This window comes from Orcinus orca, chromosome 11 (assembly GCF_937001465.1).
Source record: "Orcinus orca chromosome 11, mOrcOrc1.1, whole genome shotgun sequence".
Lineage (NCBI taxonomy): Eukaryota > Metazoa > Chordata > Mammalia > Artiodactyla > Delphinidae > Orcinus > Orcinus orca.
The window spans coordinates 44266550-44288019 of NC_064569.1; the positions used below are offsets into that span (position 1 = coordinate 44266550).

General features: G+C 48.9%; 1 protein-coding gene across 4 annotated transcripts; it reads left to right on the forward strand.

The window, feature by feature from the left end:
- Window positions 1-1114: 1114 nt before the first annotated feature.
- DGKA (diacylglycerol kinase alpha) lies at window positions 1115-21440 on the forward strand. 4 transcript variants are annotated; one of them, XM_004274188.2, is made up of 24 exons: window positions 1115-1295; window positions 6913-7060; window positions 7481-7554; window positions 7877-8009; window positions 8260-8334; window positions 8791-8840; window positions 9199-9273; window positions 9473-9592; window positions 9706-9820; window positions 10394-10482; window positions 10619-10738; window positions 10934-11032; window positions 11207-11290; window positions 11494-11567; window positions 11871-11945; window positions 12356-12441; window positions 12533-12622; window positions 19014-19174; window positions 19453-19517; window positions 19755-19845; window positions 20129-20327; window positions 20441-20561; window positions 20753-20813; window positions 21089-21440. In XM_004274188.2, exons 2-24 carry the CDS (start codon window positions 6997-6999, stop codon window positions 21170-21172), a joined length of 2205 nt encoding a protein of 734 aa, XP_004274236.1. In that variant the 5' UTR covers window positions 1115-1295; window positions 6913-6996; the 3' UTR covers window positions 21173-21440. The 4 variants fall into 4 exon arrangements, with proteins under 4 accessions (XP_004274236.1, XP_049549911.1, XP_049549912.1 ...); XM_004274186.3 differs by lacking the exon at window positions 1115-1295 and adding an exon at window positions 2083-2335; XM_049693954.1 differs by lacking the exon at window positions 21089-21440 and having other exon boundaries at window positions 1132-1295; window positions 20753-21082.
- Window positions 21441-21470: the final 30 nt, after the last annotated feature.

Here is a 21470-nt window from a genome sequence, read left to right on the forward strand (position 1 = left end):
GTTATTTGCAAGGAAAGCTGAGTGCCTTAAGGATTAGTATCATTCCAGGATTTCTAGACGAGGGGCTCAGGGGCAGAAAACTGATTGGAAGAGGAACTAGGGGACCTGTTCTTACTTATATTGTATGTTTGTTTAGGATGGCTTATACACATACCCACACAACCAAGCCACTGTTTGGTGCAGTCCTTAAGCTGGGCTATCTATGTCTTTGGCTGTCCTGCAGAACAAAGTACAGGACTTGGTGCGTAATAAACCTTCAAAAGTGCTTGGGGCTTCCCTGGTGGCACAGTGGTTAAAAATCCGCCTGCCAATGCAGGGGACACGGGTTCAAGCCCTGGTCCGGGAAGATCCCACATGCCGCAGAGCAACTAAGCCCGAGAGCCACAACTACTGAGCCCACGTGCCACAACTACTGAGCCCGCATGCCACAACTACTGAAGCCCCCATGCTTAGAGCCTGGCTCCGCAACAAGAGAAGCCCCGGCTCGCCACAACTAGAGAAAACCCACACACAGCAACCAAGACCCAATGCAGCCAAAAATAAATAAATAAAATTTTTTTTTAATTAAAAAAAAAGTGCTTATGATTTACTGACTGAGGAGGTCATGTAGGAAGGGGAGATGAAGGATGGGGAGTGTCTTTGTCTTTTTAAGATTAGAGGGGAGACAGGAGCAGAGAGACAGGTCATCTCCAACCGCTGCCTCATATCTCCAGTTCAGATGCAACAACGATACTCCAAACCCTATTACTCAGCAGCTATATTTCTGATAAAAATGGAGGATTCTCTTCCAACAAGTCTCAGAACAGTCAAGAACTGCTTAGACCCCTCTGTTTCCACTAGAGGGCCTCGTGTATTCATTCCTTCTCCTCTCCAACCTCCACCAAAAGTATGTATATATTACATTTGTGTTTGTATGTGTGTACACGTACAACATACACACAACACCCACATACACCCTTCCAATCAGAGCTCTCCCTCCCCCTCTCCACCACCAGGTGTATGAGGGAAGATTCCAGGAACTCAAGCCTTTGTTACTGTGCCCTACTTCAATGAAGGCTAGGAGGCGGTTAGACAGAGTTGGGGCGGGGCCAGGGAGCAGGATGCCTGGGTCTTCAGTTCCTACCAGTAAGTCCCTAGGCCTCAGCCTCTCTCCCTTGCTCTACCAGCCTCACCACCATCCATGCTGCCCCAAGAGCCTTAACTACAAACAGATTCCAGACAGGAGAAGCTGAAAGGATCTCCTTTCACCCCGACTGTTGGCCAGGGCCTTCCACAGCACCTGCCAAGGCCAGCAGGTAAAGTGGGAGGGTTAGGGCATGGAGAAAGGGTGGATTCAGACCAGAATGCTCTTTTTTTTTTTTTTTTTTTTGCGGTACGTGGGCCTCTCACTGCTGTGGCCTCTCCCGTTGCGGAGCACAGGCTCAGGACGCGCAGGCTCAGCGGCCATGGCTCACGGGCCCAGCTGCTCCGCGGCATGCGGGACCCTCCCGGACCGGGGCACGAACCCGCGTCCCCTGCATCGGCAGGCGGACCCTCAAACACTGCGCCACCAGGGAAGCCCCCAGACCAGAATGCTCTTTGCACCTGAATCACAACCCCAGACTTAAGGGAAGAATCTGAGTCTTGAGAGAAGGAGGTGTCCTTAGCCTGGGGAAAACAAATCTGAGGCACCTGGGGTTTGGGTTTAACGGAGGTGAGGAACCTGGAGGCAAAGATGGGCAGATTCTCTCAAGTAGTGTCAAGCAGTGTGGAGCCCATGGTGGCAGGGAGGTGTCTGGTCTTAGGATGTGCAGTCTGAGACTCTGGCCTTGCTCCTGCGGAGCCTCCTGAGTGTGAATTCAATCCATGGTGGGTGGATGGAAAGGAGCTGGGAAGGCCCCTGGTGGCAGCAATTAGGAGAGGGTGAGAAGTTGGCTGGGTGGGCATCAGCCAAGCTGTCTCATCAGCGGCCCCGCCCCCTACCTTGGCCTCCCAGGGTTGGGATGCGGGGAGAGGCAGTGAGTGATTGGAAAGACAGATACAGAGCTGTTACGGGGCGGGAAGATGAGCTGCGCAGGAATGTGGAGAAAGTGGCGCAGACCAGAGCCCTGGAGATAATCGGGGGAGGGAGGAATCGGGTCTGGTGAACTAGAAGTTTCCAGAGTTAGGGGCGCCCGGCGCCGGGCGCGGGCGCCGGCGGGCGGGCCTTCTGGGGTGGGGGGCGGGCAGCTGTGTCGTCAGGAGCGGGGCGGCCCCGCGGCAGCCGCGTCTGCCTGGCCCGTCCCCTCCAGCCCAGCTCGGGCTCCAGCTCCCGCGCCGGCGCTCCAGCTCCGACAGCGCGCCCTCCGCAGGCAAGGTAGAGACCCCCGCGAGCCCCCTGCCGCCTCCCGCCCTCCCGCACCGGAGCAGGCCGGGGCGGGGGCCGCGGGAGGGGACGCCCCACGGGCTAGGGTAGGGCTGCTGGGCCGAGAAGGAGGAAGCGTGACAGCTGGAGCGGGTAGCTAGAAGGGTTTGCGCCAGGAGCGAGGGGCAGCGGGAGGACTGGCCCAGAACCCCGTAAGTAGTGTTTCCCGCAGACCTTGCCCTCCATCTGTCCCGATGATTCGGACAGATGCTGAAGCTGGCTCCTGGGGACCCGAGTCGGAGGAAAGTCCATTTTGGAACCTGCACAGCGCTGCACGGGTGGAGAAGGGTTCTTGTTTGGCCTCCTGGTCCCCAACTTCCCACCCCTCTCCTTTCCACACCTGTCACCGGGAAGTTTCTGAAACTACCTGGGTCTGAATCCTACTTTTCACCTTTCAGTGGGGGAAATGAGCTTTACTGAGGAAGAAATGCAAATATTGCTGGGCATCTCCTCAACCTCTTAACCATATGAGCCCACATCCCCCAAGCGTGCCAACATCGTAACTTCCTCCTGTACTGCACAATGACACCCACACACACACACACAAACACCACCCCCTTAATCAGGCAACACTACCATCTGCCATGTTTGTGGAGGCTTAACAAATATTAAGGCTTCAAGCCAAATGATTCCCTCTCAGGGGCCACTGACTGGTAGCAGGGATGGGCAGGAAGGAAGAGACCCTCCCTCAGTCTTCAGAAACAGGAGGAGGATGTAAGCCCTGGTGTGGTTAAGGGATTCAGAAGTCCAGGTAATCAGGTCTGGGCCCTCAAAAGGGAGTGCCTGCCCCTTGGGGATCCTTGCTGGGTCAGCCTGAGTGTTCTGGGGGCATAGCTGATTCTTGGGTAATGGTAAACCTACATGACTTGGAATGTGAGCAATGAGTGTTGATGTGAAAAAGGAAACTTTAAATGTTAGCACTGGCTTTGGAAATCATAGTTATCTCTCAGTTACCAGCAATTTTAGTATTTAATGTTTAAAATAAGATCTAGAAGACCAGAGACACTAAGATTTAATGGAATGGACTAAGGACACTATGTCTAGAGTCTGGGTGTGACCCTGAGAGAGTGGCTCTCTATCTGGGCCTCAGTTTCTTCCTCTGTAAAATAAGACAGTTTGTGCCTCCCAGCTCTGAGGACGTTCTAGGATTCTCTGCCTCCAAGTCAACTTCTTACTTTCTCACCCCAAGTTGGTAGGGGCAGGCAGGGAAACCAGAGGAGGGAGGGAAAGGGTGAGTCACAAATAGCTGGCGGTTGGGCAGCAGACCCCACCCTCCTAGCCCTAGCCTTGGTCTGGACTAGCCCAGGTTACAGCCTCAGGGCTGGGATGGAGCAGGACAAAATTGGACTTGTTCCAGATTTTTAAGGCCCTGCACAACTGAAAAAATCGCAGGAGGCTTTATGTCCAAGGTCCCAGCCCAGGAGTGTCCTTGGACCCTGATAGTCTAGTTTCTATAGCCACCTCCTCACCCTCCCAGAGGCAAAATGCAGGATCCTGATATTACATGCCTGTGCCTGAGACATGACACAAGTGGGAAGGTATACAACTTGGGGTTCACTGCTGCTGGGAGTCCCTAGAATTTATGCCATCCTGGGTCCAAGGCATCATTTTTCCTAATCTCCAGATATGTTTCTCTAGGTACCACCCTTGTATAATAATAATAATAATAATAATAATAATAATAATAGCTAATGTTTCCTGAGTTCTTTCTCTGTGCCATGCAGTTTGCTAAGTATATTGCATGTATTACCTTATTTAACCCCCCCATGGTGACTGATTTCTCCAGGTAACCATTTTACTGATAAGAAAACAGGTTCAGGGAGATGAAATAACTCACCCAAGAGCTAGAATTCTTTTTTTTTTTTTTTTTTTGGCCACGCTGCGTGGCATGTGGAATCTTAGTTCCCTGACCAGTGATCGAACCCACACCCCTTGCATTGGAAGCGCAGAGTCTTAACCACTGGAACGCCAGGGAAGTCCCAAGAGCTAGAATTCTAATCCAAGCCTATCTAATTCAAAAGTCCATTCTTTTAACTTCTACTATATACTACATGTAAGACCGGGGGGCTTGTGAAAAGACAGGCAAGAGAGAAGTATTCTGTCTTCTCTCCCGTTTGTCTCTTGTTTGCTCTCTCCCTGTCACTTTCTCTCTCAGATTCCATTTCCTAGAACCTTGGAGCCATCTAAGAATCCCCAGGGGTAATCAGAGAGGCTAATTAAGCCTTACAGACCCCATTAGCCATAAGACTATTATGTATTCATTAGATCTGTTGGCAGGAGAAGTTAGATTATAGTCATTGAAAGGACCAGGTGGGTGGAGTCCTTTCTCCACAATATTAGTGTCTCAGAACCCCCTTCTAAGTGTTCCCAGAGAGCCTCCAGAACAGGAATGCTATACATGGAGGTGAGTGGCAGAGATGTCCCAAGGGCAGAGGTTACAGAGAAGTTTCTTGCACCATCAGAAAAAAAATTCTAGTAGACCCTAACTGCCTCCTTAAGCCTGCCCCAACCACCCTAAATAAGTGGGCGGAGGGGAGACAGAAGGTCAGGGCCTTGGATGGAGTACCACAATAAGTGCTTTTTAGCATCATTCATTCATTTAACAAATATTAATTTAGCACCTACTATACGTGCCCCACATTGTCTCATGTTCCCCTCACTGTCCAGATGGATACTCTGGCATCCCATTTAACCGCGCTTGGATTAAGAGTCCCCATATATGACTCCCTAGCTTCATACAACTATTTGTACAACCAATATGGAGCACTTATAACATGATGGGCATTAGGTATTGGGGATACAGTGGTGAATAAGACTGATAAGTTCCTGCCCTGTGGAACTTACATTTTGGTAGGAAAAGACAAACAGTAAACAAAGAAGCAAATAAATGGGCAAGATAATCTCCAGTTGTGATAAATTCTATGAAGGAAACAAAGGAGGGTGCTACGCAAAGGAGGGGGGCTACCTTAGGACAGAATGATCAGGGAGGAGCTGACATTTCAGCTTAGGCAAGAAGTGATGGTCCAGGCCGACAGAGCAGTAAGTCTCATGGCCCTGAGCAGGGAAAAACTTGGCATGCTTGAGGAACAGAGAGGAGGGCAGTGAGACTAGAAGGCAGTGTGTGAAGGGGAGAGTGGAACAAGAGGAGGACAGAGAGGCAGTGGGGGAGGGGGTTGCACCACGAAGTTCTTGGGTTGGAGCCTTGGCTCCTCCACTTGTCACCTGCCTTGGGAAGTCCCAACCTCTCTGAGCTCCCGTTTCTTCATCTGTAGAATGGCTATACCAATAATTCCCTATCTCATAGAATTTGATTTTACTTGTTAATACAATAACTACCATTCCTTGTAGGCCCTCTATATGCCAGGTGTTATACTAGGTACTTTCCATACATTATTTGACTTAATTCTCACAACTGTGAAAGATAGGTAGCATTCTGCCATTTTATAGCTGTACTTTGCCCAAGTCACACAGTGGTAACACAGCTAAGAATGGAACCCAGATATGACTAACCCCAGTTTTGTTTGACTCCAAAGTGGTGTTGTACTATGCTAATGTAAGATATTGTTATTGCTGTTACTGAATCCGCAAGGCAAGTTGCCCTCTGCAGCTTGGCCCCTGGGTCAGTGGTCAGCATGATCCATGTGATGGCTCCTCCTTGGTCCCTGGGTCCCATAGCTGAAAGTTGGGGCTCCCTAAACACTGCTAACCTAGCAGCGTGGAAGGAAGGCTCCCGCACTCAGCACAACCCTCCTGGAGCTGAGAAGCCCGGCAGATGCTCAGAGCTTTCTTCCCCTACCTTCTCCCCAATCTCTCGTGCCTGGGTCCCGCCCTTCCCCAGTGGAGCGCTGCGGGACGCAGACGAGGCGGGGCCGGGGCTGGGGACCCGGCTAGAGCTGGTTCTGTGTCGCGCGCGTCAGGAGCGCTAGAGGTCGTTGCTGCGGGGCGTGGGTGGCTCTGGGAGTGGTAACTGAGCGGGGCTGGGGACCGGGGCTGGAGGCGGAGCAAGATGGGGTAGTGGCCCGGGAGGCGTGCCGCCATCTCAGTGAGAACCGCCGGAGGGCCGGGTCTGCGGGATGCGGGATGCAAAGGGAGATGGGACAGAGCTTAGGCCCGGCAGAGACTACAGAGATTGGGGTTGGAGGGAGAAAAGGTAGGAGCAGGCGAGGGACACACTCCCAGAGACGTGTATAGCCTGGGAAAGAGGGGTGGGGGGCAGGGAGGTGAGGGATGGTCAGAGATGAATCAAGACAGGTTGGGGAAGAAATCGGAAAGCTGGAGAAGGATACAGAAACGTTGGAGAGAAAGTCAGGGATGAGTCAGAGAAACAGAGACAGCGGACAGACACTGTCAGGGAGAGACAGAGACACAGAGGAGAGGAACACAGGGAAAGGAAGAGACTTAGGGAGGGACTCAGAGACAAGAAAAGAACAGAAATAGTAGTAGGAGTGGAAAATGAACAGAGTATACAGAAGCAAAGAGACCCAGACAGCTGGCCAGTCCTGCCACATGCTCTTGTCATCTTCCTCCAGAGCTACCCTTGGAAGCAGAGTTCCAGGAGCCAGAAGTACTACTACCAAGCTGTCTTCGTGTCCATCCTTAAGAAAAAAAGAAAGATGGCCAAGGAGAGGGGCCTAATAAGCCCCAGTGATTTTGCCCAGCTGCAAAAATACATGGAATGTGAGTCTTCCTCTCAGTCATTCAGTCCTGGGGACCTTACCCTTAGACAATACCTCCTCCTCTTCATTCCCCCAAGTTCCCCCTCTTTTCCCCAGTGGCCTTGAGACGGGATGCTCCTGAGATATGCCTGGCTGGGAGCAAGAGGCGAGGGAAATAGGAAGATGCCCGTGGTCTTAGCTCTCTACCCACCTTCTCTGAATCTTGACTGCCTGCACCACATCTCAGAGAAGAGAGATAAAGAGGGCAACCACCTTGGAGGACATGAAATGTTTTTCTCTCTGTACTTCTGTGTTTCTTCTTGGAGTTTCTTTTTCATCTCACTGGAATCTTCTTTCCCGTTGGATGTCTGGGTGGGACTGTGGCAGAGGGCAGGGAGAGCTGAACCAAACTCATGCTCTCTTCACTCTCTTCACATCCTAGACTCCACCAGAAAGGTCAGTGATGTCCTAAAGCTCTTTGAGGATGGTGAAATGGCTGAATATCTCCAAGGAGATGTGAGTGGCAGCTGGGAAATCCTCCCCTTCACCAACTCCTCCCACCTTTGTTTTTGCTACTCCATCGGGATGCCCAACTTCCAGGGATTATTCTGGGCCCAACCCTTGCTATCCTCTCTCCCCAGCATCCATTGTTACTGCAGCTATTGCTTTAGGACAAAACAAGAGATTCTAGTAACTCAGGACTTAGCCCAATAAACCATACTCCTGCCTTGGGTGCTTCTCAACTCTGCACTTATTGTCACTGTCCCCACCATTCCCAATTCAGTCCCCAACTCCCATCCTGCAGATCTCCCCAGGGTAATGCTTCCTCTCATCATAGGCCATTGGGTACGAAGGATTCCAGCAATTCCTGAAAATCTATCTGGAAGTGGATAATGTTCCCAGTCCCCTAAGCCTGGCACTGTTTCAATCCTTCCAGACTAGTTACTGCTTAGAAGAGACTGTAAAAGAAGGTATGGTCACGTAGATGGGACTGTGCTGGGCCTCCTGAGGAAAAGTGAAATTAAGTGTGGGTTTTGGGGTGAGAGTGGAATTGAGTCACATGTTGGGGGCAGGGTGGTGGGAGGGAGAGGTAGAGGGTAGCCAGGCTTGCCTAGGAGCCAGAGGGAGGAAAGTTAAAGGGAAGAGTTGGAACAAAGGAAAAGAGAAGAGCCAGACTGGAGGGAGCCCCAACCTCAGATCTGCTGTACTTTCTGTAACCAGATGTGGTGTGTCTCAGTGATGTCTCCTGCTACTTTTCCCTTCTGGAGGGTGGCCGGCCAGAAGACAAGCTAGAGTGTGAGTTACCATTCTGGACTGGGAGAGGGAAGGAAAGGTGAAGGGAGAGAGGGTATTCCCCAGCCTTCCTTCCCTCATTTTTTCAGGATTCCTAAAGGCTGATAGGCCAGACAAAGGTGGGGCCAGAGAATGGACCCATTTCCTCTGTTTCCCCAGACTCCTTATACCTAACGCCATCCACCATAGTCACCCTAGTTCCCACGTCTTGTATATTTTCATGTGGAGGACCCGGGATGGGATGTGGGAGGTGTGTACTGTCTCGCCTATCAGGTTCACCAAGGGTGGAATCCAGACCTGTTTCCCCTCCCTTTTTGTCTCCCATCTCAGTCCCAGCCCCAAGTCCTGGGCTCTTCATCCAAAAAGTCTCTCCTTATCTCTTTGTTTCCCCTGTATTCTGTTATGAATTCTTTGGGTATCCCTCACAAACTGACCCTGGCCCCCTAAAACACCCCACAGTCACCTTCAAGCTGTACGACACGGACAGAAATGGGATCCTGGACAGCTCAGTGAGTTGGGGGACCTGTATGCTGTGCAAGGGAATATGTGTCCATTTGTCTGTGCCCCCCGTCCCAACTCTTTCAGGATCTTAAGAAGCAGAGGAAGCTAGAGGGAGAAGCTGAGTCCTCTAGGACTAAATCTGGGAGTAGGTCCCAAGCTCTTGACCCCTAAAAGAGGATGCTGGAGACACGACTTGGGGGCTCCCTTGCAAACACAGACACATAGACATTCATTTACTTGGCAGAGACACCTGAGAATGAGAGGGGGTCTGTGGGTGGAACTCAGGAACCCTGATTTCTAGAGGAGGGTTTGGATGGTGGTAGTGAGGCAGGGTATGGCTGTGGCTCTTACCCTCTCGGCCCTCAGGAAGTGGACAAAATCATCATACAGATGATGCGAGTGGCTGAATACCTGGATTGGGAGGTGTCTGAGCTGAGGCCGGTAAGGCAATTCTTCCTGCATGTCCCTTGTTGTACCTGCTCCCTAGTGAGACCTTTATCTACCTCCCCCCATCTCTGACAGGCAGCCTGGTGCCCTTGGCTAGGATGGCTAGGCTGGCTGTCCTAGGGGACAGTGGAGAAGTGTCAGATCTGAGGGGTTACTCACACCAGAAGTCCACCTCCCCACATTCTCTGCTCAGATTCTTCAGGAGATGATGAAAGAGATTGACTATGATGGCAGTGGCTCTGTCTCCCTAGCTGAGTGGCTCCGGGCTGGTGCCACCACCGTGCCACTGCTAGTGCTACTGGGTCTGGAGATGGTGAGTAGGAGAGACTTGTGAGGATGGGCAAAACAGTTGCCTTGGGTTGTACTTGCCAGAGGTTGGCACTCTAAGGGCTTAGACATTCCCGATCATCTGCTGTGCCCTCCCAGACCCTGAAGGACAATGGGCAGCACATGTGGAGACCCAAGAGGTTCCCCCGACCAGTCTACTGCAACCTGTGCGAGTCGAGCATTGGTCTTGGCAAACAGGGGCTGAGCTGTAACCGTGAGTGTAACCTGGGAGTGTGGGAAGAGGGGGGCAGCCCAGCTATCTGTGGGAACACAGCACTGAACTTAGAGAGACCTGACTTTGAATCCTGGGCTCTGCCAGTGACTGGTTATGTGACCTTGGGAAAGCCACATAACTTCTTTAAGTCTTAGTTTCTTCAACTGAGAATGAGGTAATTGTGAGCTTTAAATAAGTTGATGCAAGAAAAGTGTTTCATGTAGTGCATGTACATACTATAAGTCTGCAATAAAAATTAGCTATTATTATTGTTGTTGTTGTTATTGTTGCTGTTGTATCTGGGCCTCCTTTACATCATCCAGCTCAGTTCCTGACACATGAATGGAGTGGGGTTGGGCATGCAGTAGCAATTGCTCTTTTAGGGGGAAGAGTGAGCAAAAGGCACAGGTCTTGGAGGTGAGCCCCCAGCCCAAACTTGAGTTCTGTACTACACCCTCACAGCAAGGGGTTATATGCCATGTTTCAGTGAGTGATGCTGTCTCACCCCCAGGTAAGGAAGAAATAGGGGGAGGGGCTGCAGCTAAGCCTCTGACCTTCTTCACTCTTGCCCAGTCTGTAAATACGTCGTTCACGACCAGTGTGCCATGAAGGCCCAGCCCTGCGAAGTCAGCACCTATGCCAAGTCTCGGAAGGACATTGGTGTGAGTGACCCCACGCCCACCGGATCACCACCCCCGTCCTGGCCCTGGTCCTGGCTCTTGGCCCATTGCTGCCCTCAGGCCTTCCCCTAGTCCCTGCTCAGACCCTCTCAGACAAGAGTTTGCCTTTCTCCCCAAGGTCCAATCACATGTGTGGGTGCGAGGAGGCTGTGAATCTGGACGCTGCGACCGCTGTCAGAAAAAGATCCGGATCTACCACAGTCTGGTTGGGCTGCATTGTGTGTGGTGCCACCTAGAGGTCAGTCCGGGAGCTATCCCTCCAGCCTTGCTTTGGGCCCCTCCCTAAGCTGCCCTCTCCGGCTGCCCCCTCGGGCACATCTCCCTTACAGCCTTGGTTGCCCTACTCCCAAGGGCTCTCTTTCGGTAGCAGACCCCAAGCTGAGACGTGACGAGGTTCCCTCCACAATCTCTCCGTGCCTGCCTTGTCTTTTAGATCCATGACGACTGCCTGCCAGCCATGGGCCATGAGTGTGACTGTGGGCTGCTCCGCGATCACATCCTGCGTCCATCTTCCATCTATCCCAGCGTCCTTGTGAGATCCCTGGACAGCGGCTGGGAGGGGATAGGAATGCTTCCCCAGTTCACACACGCACACAATGCCATTTAGAGCAGAGAGCCTATGTTTTTAGGATTCAAGTCAGACTCTCATCTGTTTATGGATTCACACAATCCAGTTTTCCTTCCTTCTGCCTCCTTCCCTTCCTAGGCCTCTGGACAGGAGCGTAAAATTAGCAAAACAAACCAGAAGACCGTGGATGATTTAAATTTGAGCACCTCTGAGGCACTGCGGGTACAGGGCTGAGAGGCTTGGGCTTCGTGGTGGGGACCTCATGGGAGGGAATGAAGTGGGGAACCTGGGGACTGGTTCTTGCTCCCTGGGGGAGGGGAAAGCCACCTGGGGGGAATGCCAGCCCTCTGCTCCTGTCTCCAGGACCCATCTTAACTCTGACAAAATCCTGCTTTCCTTATCTTTGTTTTCTTCCCTCAATGCAGATTGACCCTGTTTCTAACACCCACCCACTTCTGGTCTTTGTCAACCCCAAGAGTGGTGGGAAGCAAGGGGAGAGGTGAGAAGAGCTCTACTAGGTCTTGTAAAATAGAGAGGGAAGATGGACAGAGGTTGGGTATCTGTGTGTATGCAGGGGACATACCTTGAGGACATCAAGAGAGTGGAGTACAGGGACCTCCCTGGCGGTCCAATGGTTAGGACTCCATGCTTCCACTGCAGGGGGCGGGGGTTCCATCCCTGGTGGGGAAACTAAGATCCTGCATGCTGCGCAGCACGGCCAAAAAAAAAAAGAGAGAGAGAGAGTGGAGTACAGAATATCCATGCCGTGCCCTGCCATGAGCTTTCCTTTTTCCCCACACAGGGTGCTTTGGAAATTCCAGTATCTACTAAACCCTCGACAGGTGTTCAACCTCCTAAAGGATGGTCCCGAGCCAGGGTGAGTATAGGTTAGGGGCTGTATCACAGGGTTTGTGTGTGTCTGCCTATCTGTGTATGTTGGAAAAGAGCAGGAAAGAGTGCCTGTTGGGAGGGGAGGTCCAGGGGAAGCCCAAGAAACCAGACTTCAGAATGCTGCTTTTGCTGGGTATCCCTACCTCTGAATTCTCCAGCTCATCTCTGTTCTGCTCTCAAAGAATGGAGATACCAATCTCTCCCTCACCACTAAGGAGTGGCTATAAGATTTCCCCATGTACTTTTTCTCTACCCTTAATAGAAACAAGTCGTTTGACAAAGGGGAAGGGTGTTATAAGGAACGAGAGGCAAGAAGTACTTACTCTGCCTGTCCAAGAGTTGGGTAGCCTCAGTCCAGTTATCCTTCCTCATCTTCTCTCTCACCTTTTGTCTCAGGCTCAGATTCTTCAGAGATGTTCCTGATTACCGGGTTTTGGTGTGTGGAGGAGATGGCACAGTAGGCTGGATTCTAGAGACCATTGGTCAGTGCAGGGAGCGGCTCCGGGCTGGGCCCAGGGGCAGTGGCCTTCCAGAGCTAACTCCCTTCATCCATCTCCTTACCTGCCTCTACAGACAAAGCCAACTTGCCTTTTGTGCCTCCTGTTGCTGTGTTGCCCCTGGGCACTGGAAATGATCTGGCTCGTTGCCTAAGATGGGGAGGAGGTAAGTGGTTAGAAATTGTTTTCCTGGGGAATGGGGGAGTTGGGTAGGTAGGGAAGGGCACACAGAGAAGGCATTTAGGCATCTGGTGAAGAAAAAGCCTTGGTGGAAAAGAGACGCACAGATGGGGGGGGGGGTCCCAAAGTGGATTGTCCCAAAGGAAGAGAGCTCTGGAAGAAGCAAAGACCTGAAGGGTCAAGGATGACAGTCTGAACCTAGAAGGGTCAAGGGTGACAGTCCTCTTCCCTATAAACCTAAAAATATCCTTCTGTTTCTCCCAAGTCTTAGGGCTCAGAATCAAAGAATATGGGGGTAGAGAGGACAATGTGGGAATAAGGAAGGTTGTATAAGAGCTAAGCCAGATGCTGAGTGATGGAGCTAGCAGGGAGCTTGGCCATGATTCATTCATTTATCCAACCAATTACAGTTGACCCTTGAACAGCATGGTCTTGAACTGCGCCGGTCCACTTATTGAGGATATTTTTCAGTAGTAAATACTATAGGACTACACAGTCCATGGTTGGTTGAATCCGCAGATGTGGAGAAACAGTGGATACGGAGGGCCAACTATAAGTTATACACAGATTAACCCCCATGTTATTCAAGGGTCAGCTGTAATCAAGGGTCATTCATTCATTCATAATTTTTCCCATGTCTTTTGCAACAGTCTCCTAGCTGCTCTCCCATTTCTAGTCTCTTTTTCCCTTCAAAGAGAAAGTTTGAGAGATGTAATTGGTAGATAAAGAGGTCAGTGTGGGGCAGATTGAAATTGTCCTGGAATTGAGGAAGTTGTCTTGGAATTGAGGCTCTTGGATTCAGAGTCCAGCTCTGAGATCTTACAGGAGATTATGGAATAGGAGGCTGCTAAGGAGAGCAGAAAGTATTCTAGGTGGAAGAAGTTGTGTAAGGCCAGAGGAGTCACCAAACAACATGGTGGTGCATTTTGGAAAGCGAGTTGTTCATTGTGACTGGGACATAGGGTGCACAGTGGGCAATGAGAAGAGGGAGGACTGAATTGTGCAGGGTCCAGAAAATGCAGGGTCATGAATGCTGTAGTGAGGAGTTTTTAACTTCATCCTGCCAGAGTTTGAAAACTGACAGAAATGATGTGTAGTGTTTTGTATTGTTTGTCTTGCAGTGTTTTGAATTTTTTTGACCTTGGTTATTTCTAAGAAGTGGGTCATGTATCCTTCAATTCACCACAATCCTCTTACCTCCCTTCCAGTCACTCACTTTACGTTTCTAGCCTCTGAGGCATTTGAATGTGCAATCCCTGAACCATGGGGAGCTCTGGAACTCATGAAAGATGTAACTAAAAGAAAAAATAGGTGTGTGTGTGTGTGTGTGTGTGTGTGTGTGTGTGTGTGTGTGTATGCATATATAGTACTTTATATATATAAATTATAGTTTGTATATAATAAAAATTACTTTTTATATAAAATATTATTCCAGAAAGGAGAAATATCTCTGCATAATATAATTTAAATCTTGTATGTAAACATATGACCATTTGTGGGGGAGGCATGCTTAAATCCTCAACATCTTTTTTTTTCATTAACAGTATTAGACACTTTGAAATCATGAACTTTGAGTCTTCACTTTTTTTTTTTTTTTTTTTTTTGCGGTACGCGGGCCTCTCACTGTTGTGGCCTCTCCCATTGCGGGGCACAGGCTCCGGACGCGCAGGCTCAGCAGCCATGGCTCACGGGCCCAGCCGCTCCGCGGCATGTGGGATCCTCCCGGACCGGGTCACAAACCCACGTCTCCTGCATCGGAAGGCGGACCTCCAACCACTGCGCCACCAGGGAAGCCCTGAGTCTTCACTTTGTGTTTTGCAAATGAGACTCTCATAGCAGTTTCTGCTAATTCCATCTGAATCATGAAAATAATGATATAAATACAGCACTAATGAAAACTTGTGTTGATATTGAAAAAAATCCTAAGATTCAAAGGGGGATTGATGGAAGGAATACTGCTATGGGAGCTCTGTGGAGGATGGATTGGAGGAAGAAGGCAGGACCTCAATTGCAATTGTCTAGTCAAGAGATGATGAGCACAAAAGCAAAGGCAGCACCAGTGGAGTCATGGGGTAGAAGCCACAATACTTGGTAACTAATGGATTGTGGAGGAAGAGGTAAAGACAAGTCTAAGACATTTTCTAGGTTTGTGGACTGAGCAGATGGGGATACCATTTATTAAAATAGGGAACATAGGGCTTCCCTGGTGGCGCAGTGGTTGAGAATCTGCCTGCCAATGCAGGGGACACAGGTTCAAGCCCTGGTCCGGGAAGATCCCACATGCTGCAGGGCAACTAAGCCCGTTCACCACAACTACAGAGCCTGCACTCTAGAGCCCATGAGACACAACTACTGAGCCCACATGTCACAACTACTGAAGCCTGCGGGCCTAGAGCCCATGCTCCGCAACAAGAGAAGCCACCGCAATGAGAAGCCGACGCACTGCAACGAAGAGTAGCTCTCGCTTGCCACAACTAGAGAAAGCCGGCGTGCAGCAAAGAAGACCCAACTCAGCCAAAAATAAATTAAATAAATAAATTTTTTTAAAAAATAGGGAATATAGGAGGAGGACCAGTTTAAGGAAGAAAGATAGATTTGGTTTTGGATGTACTGAGTTAAGGTATTAGTGGAGCACCTAGGTGGAGATGTGTGGTGGGTAGTCAGAAATTGATGTTAGGAATTTAGGAGAGAAGTCAGGGGTGAAGATATGTGTTTGAGAGTCAACTTCTAGGAGGTAATTGACATCCTCAGAGTAGATGAGTTACCCAGGGAAAGAGGTAAGAAGAGAAAGTGGATAAGGACAGCCAGCTCCTGGTAAACACCCTATTTAAGGGTTGAACAGAAGAAGATGAATTATTAAAGGAGTCTGTATTAGTGTCCTCTTGCTGCTGTAACAAATCACCATGGTGCCTTAAAACAACACGAATGTATTATCTTAACAGTTCTTGAGGGCACAAATCCAAACTCATTTCCACTGTGCTAAAATCAAGATGTTGGCAGGGCTGTATTTTTCCTAGAGGCTCTAAGGGAGAATCCCTTGCCTTTTTTCCAGTTACTGCAGGCTGCCTGTATTCCTTGGCTTACATCCCCCGCTTCCGACCAGCAACGTTATCCTTCCAAGCTCTGCTGCCGTTGTCAAATCTCCTTCCATGACTCTTCTTTCTTGTAGCCTTCTTTCACTTATTAGGAGCCCTGTGATTACATAGGGCCCAGCCAGATAATCCAGGATAATCTCATCGTAAAATCCTTAATCACATCTGCAAAGTCTCTTTCGCCATTTAAGGCAACATATGCACAGATTCTGGAGATTAGGTTGTGCACACCTCTGAAAGGCCGTTGTTTTGCTTACCACAGAGACTAAGAAAAAGCAGAACAGGTCCTCCGTAACTTTAGTGGTATTTTAGAGGCTGAGTGAGGAGTTTCATGTGTTAAAATGAGAGCTAAAGATATACTATTGGTTTTGGCAGGAATCACTGGCAATCTTTGCCAAAAGAGTTTCGGCAGGGTGGTATGGAGAAAGGCAAATTATAGTGGGTTGAACCATTGATGGAATGTGAGGAAGTGAAGACTTTTTTCTTTTCTTTTCTTTTTTTTACTGCACCACGCGGAATGTGGGATTTTAGTTCCCCAGCCAGGAATTGAATCCGTGCCCCCTGCAGTGGAAGCGTGGAGTCTTAACCACTGGACCTCCAGGGAATTCCCTAACTAGTCCCGTATTGATAGACATTTGGGTAGCATTCAGTTTTTTATTACACACCATACTGCAGTCTATCCCTGCACACAGATGTGAGAATTTCTCTAGAAGAGATTTCTAGGAGTGGAATTGCTGGCTCAAAGTATAAATATTTTACTAGTTATTTTATTTTTTAAAAATTACACAAGTAATGCATCAGTACATTTTCACCGTGGAAGGTTTTAAAAAGTAAAATGTATGAGTCTTCACATACAGGTTTCCTCTTCCCTACCCCCTCACCAAATTCCACGTTCCTCCCCAGAGATAACTGTTTCCTATTTGCACTCATTTTCCTGTTTTCACACACACACATAACTTTTAAACAAACATAAATGGGATCATACTACACACATTGTCCTGGGACTTCTTTTTTCATTGAATATGTCTTGGAGAACTCTCCATGATACTACATAGAGATTTCATTCTGATTTCAATAGCTGCACATTATTTCATAGCATGGATTTGCCATAATTTATATAACCTTCCCCTCCTGGTGGACATTTAGATTGTTTCCAGTTTTTTCCTGTTTTACAGAGTACCTCAGCAAAAATCCTTATACATCCATCTCTGTGGATTTTTGTTTCTGTAGGAGAAATTCCTAAAAGTGGAATTGCTGTGTCGGAGAATATGTTTTGATAAAATTTGATAACGTTTTGGTAAAAGTTGCCAAATTGTCTTCCAAAAATGAAATACCAATTTATGCTCCAACTAACAGCAAATGAGAGTGCCAGTTTATTAATAATCCCATTAGCGTTTGGTTTTCTCAGTGTCTTCATAGTCTGTCAATCTGATAGGCACAAAAAGTTAACTAATTTACAATTTTAATTTACAATTCTTTTAACTATTAGTAATATTGAGCATCTTTAATATGAATATTGGCCATTTGTATTTCTTCTGTGATTGGCTTGAGTTATTTGCCATTTTTCTACTGACTTTTAAAAAAATATTTATTTATTTATTTGGCTGCCTCCGGTCTTCATTGTGGCGCGTGGGATCTTTCCTCTCAGCGCTCGTTGCAGCGTTCGGGCTTCTCTCTAGTTGTAGCCTGCGGGTTTTCTCTCTCTTGCTGTGGTGCATGGGTTCCAGACCACGTGGACTCTGTAGTTGAGGCGCACGAGCTCAGTAGCTGTGAGCGGGCTTAGTTGCCCCGTGGCATGTGGGATCTTAGTTCCCAGACCAGAGGTTGAACCCGTGTCCCCTGCATTGGAAGGCAGATTCTTTACCACTGGACCACCAGGGAAGTCCCTAATTTTTTTTTTAATGGTATTATTATTTTTTTATTAAATTTATTTATTTTTGGCTGCATTGGGTCTTTGTTGCTGCACGCGGGCTTTCTCTAGTTGTGGCGAGCAGGGGCCACTCTTCATTGCGGTGCACGGGCTTCTCATTGCGGTGGCTTCTCTTGTTGCAGAGCACAGGCTCTAGGCGCATGGGCTTCAGTAGTTGTGGCACGTGGGCTCAGTAGTTGTGGCTCACGGGCTCTAGAGTGCAGGCTCGGTAGTTGTGGTGCACGGGCTTAGTTGCTCTGCGGCATGTGGGATCTTCCCGGACCAGGGCTCGAACCCGTGCCCCCGGTATTGGCAGGCAAATTCTTAACCACTGCGCCACCAGGGAAGTCCCCCTGACTTTTTAAATATAGTGATTTGTAAGCACTTTTTGAATGTTGGAGAAGTTAGTCTGTTATGTGTGCTGCAGATATTTTTTCCCAGTTTGTCTTTTGTCTTTTATTTAGGTATGTATTTATTTAACTGTACAGAAGTTGTTTGTTTGCTTGGTTAGGTCTTTTTATTTATTTATTTGTCAGAACTATTTCAGTTTATTTTGTGGCAACTTTGAAAATTCCAAATATATTTGCTTTACTTCTGTTTGATTTCAGAAGTTTTTAATTTTCATATAATTGTATTTCTCAGTCTTTTTCTTGCTTGGCTCTGAGTTTTGTACTATGCTTTAGAAAGGCTTTTTCCGCTCAAAGATTATGAAACATCCACTCATGTTTTCTGCTAGTACAAATTCTGCTTACATTTAAATTCTTTGACCCATCTTGAATTTATTTTAGTGTAAGGGGTGACTTCTACATCCAGTACCATTTACTGAATAATCTATCTTTCCCCATTTATTTAAAATGTCATGATATACTAAATTCCCGTATATACTTGGGTCTATTTCTGGGCACTCTGTTCTTTACTATTGAACTTTTTATTCCAGTCACTGTGCCAGTTATTACCCTGTTTTGATACTCTTGCTCTATACTGTGTTCTGTCTGGTAGAATGGGGAGAGGAAGCGTCAGAGAAAGAGAGAGATTATTCCCATTCATCACTTATCTTTTTCAGCACTTTTCATTTTCCTGGCTATTTTCTTTACTCTTCCAAATGAACTTTGGCATTATTGTTAGATGCGCACACACATTGGGAACTTTCACCCTCCATGACAGTGACCGTGTGGAGAAAAGGGTCAGTAAGAGTCTGACCTTAAGATTGGTCCATGGGAGCCATGACTGAACACACTGCCCTTTCACTGCTTAGGGCTTGGAGGATCTGCAGAACCAGGGCAAAGGATCCCTGGGAATCTGTGGATCTGGGAGCTGAGAGGAGGTCCATTTGGGACCCAGGGTTCAGTGCTAACCTGTCTTCATACCATCCTTAGGGTATGAGGGACAGAATCTGGGGAAGATCCTCAAGGATTTAGAGACGAGTAAGGTGGTACACATGGATCGATGGTCTGTGGAGGTGATACCCCAACAAACTGAAGAAAAGAGTGACCCAGTCCCCTTTCAAATCATCAATAACTACTTCTCCATTGGTGTGGTCAGTGGAGTGGGGCATGGGGGGGACGGGAGGAAGTGGGGGTTAAGCAGGCAGAGGCTGGAGGAGGGCAGAAAAGGAAGGTAGAGGGTAAAGGAGCTGTGACACAGGGAAATCAGAAGTGGGCACAGTGGTGTGAGTTGCAAGAAAAGAATGTGGGACGAAAAAAAAAAAATCAGAATGTGCGACGTATCACTCCCAAACTGGAGAGTTAAAGAGAGAGAGGGTTCTGTGCTGAGGAATGAGGCAGCCTCTGATCTCATATGCCCTGGACTCCCCAGGATGCCTCTATTGCTCACCGATTTCACATCATGCGGGAGAAATATCCTGAGAAGTTCAACAGCAGGTGAGGGAGAGGGGGCGGGTGTGGGCATACACAGTAGCAGGGACCACGTGGTGGCCAAGTTTGACTCGGTGCTTAGATGGGCAGTGACACCTCTAGGAAGCCCCTCAACCAAGCTTCCCTGTTCCCCACGGGACTGCAGTTGGGAGGTTGATGCCCTTCCCTGTCACTTAGCCCACCTGTGCCATCACTGTGTAATTTGTCCCCTCCCTCCTGGGCCTGGTGTTGGGGCCGACACAGAATGAAGAACAAGCTATGGTACTTCGAATTTGCCACTTCTGAATCCATCTTCTCAACGTGCAGAAAGCTGGAGGAATCCTTGACAGTTGAGGTGGGTGTGATGAGAGCCAACCCCACATCCTTTTTAGCCCCTTATATCTTACTTTCTCCCTCCACAGGAGCCCTCAGGAACTTCTCATATTCTTGAACCTATACTTTGACCTCCCTGCTCTCTAATCCCGATTTCCCAAGTTTGTAAGATACACCAGTCCCTACTTCCCTCCACCTCTTGCAAACCTCCAAATCCTAGTCATCCCAGTGTGTTATCTGGTGGAGGGAGCGGTCACGTCCATCATGATGCCGTGAGGCAAGGATCTGTGCTCTCCTCCCCTCAGATCTGTGGGAAACCACTGGATCTGAGCAACCTGTCCCTAGAAGGCATTGCAGTGCTAAACATCCCGAGCACGCATGGGGGCTCCAATCTCTGGGGTGACACCAAGAGACCGCACAGCGATATCCATGGGATCAACCAGGCCTTAGGTGCTACAGCCAAAGTGATCACCGACCCTGATATCCTGAAAACCTGTGTACCAGGTAAGAGGAGCAGCCTTGGGAGCTGAGGTGGGGGGGACTAAGGAGAAGGTGTGACTCTCTTCAGAGGAACCCTGCTTCTACAAAACCTGTCTCCCTACCTCCCACCCCACCAGACCTAAGCGACAAGCGGCTGGAAGTAGTAGGGCTGGAGGGTGCAATTGAGATGGGCCAGATCTATACCAAGCTCAAGAATGCTGGACATCGGCTAGCCAAGTGCTCTGAGATCACCTTCCAGTAAGGAAAACTCAAGCTGGGGGCTCTGAGGGAAGGAGTGGGACCAGGAAAGCAGAAGGGTATGGGAATGGTGGGGAGGGACTGTACCAGACCTTCCTCAGTAACAAAGGGTCTCAAGGCCAACCTAAGAACAGAGTTTTGGTACTCGGTTGATAAAGAAATTGCCACCAATCTGCCTTGACCTCACACAGCACCACAAAAACCCTCCCCATGCAAATTGATGGAGAACCCTGGATGCAGACACCCTGTACAGTGAGTATTGCCTATGCCTGCCAAAAACTGAACCCCCAGGCTCCGTGGATCCTAAATTTCCATTCCACAGCTTCTTTACTTCCTGCTGAGGCCTCAAGTTCCCCTGTGCACCCTTCCTCCCAAATCCTGATTTCTCAGCCCCTGGCCTTCCTACCATGGCCTCTCTAGGACCCTGGCAACCCACCCTGAACCCTACAGATTTTCCCCTAAATCTCTGCTGCTCCAGCCCCAAGGCACTAGGTCTTAATCTCTGAATGCGCCTCCTTCCTTTCCAGATCAAGATTACCCACAGGAACCAGATGCCCATGCTCGTGGGCCCACCCCCCCGCTCCTCCAATTTCTTTGGCTTCTTATGCTGAGGGGGGACATCTCAGCCTCCAAGCCAGCCTTGAGCCCACCTCCTTGTGCCTGGACTCTACTCCCTAGGCTCTGTACATTGCTGCCAAACACTCCTGCCAGCTCAGGGGAGTGTTCCTTCACCCTCACAGTATTTATTATCCTGCACCATCTCCACTATTCCCCATGCACATGTGCACACACACACATACACACACACGTCACAAACAATACATTGAAAGTGCCTCATCTGAATAAAATGACTTTTTTTCCCACTGGGATATCTGTTAAGTAAGTGGTACACCTCCTTCCTTTATACCT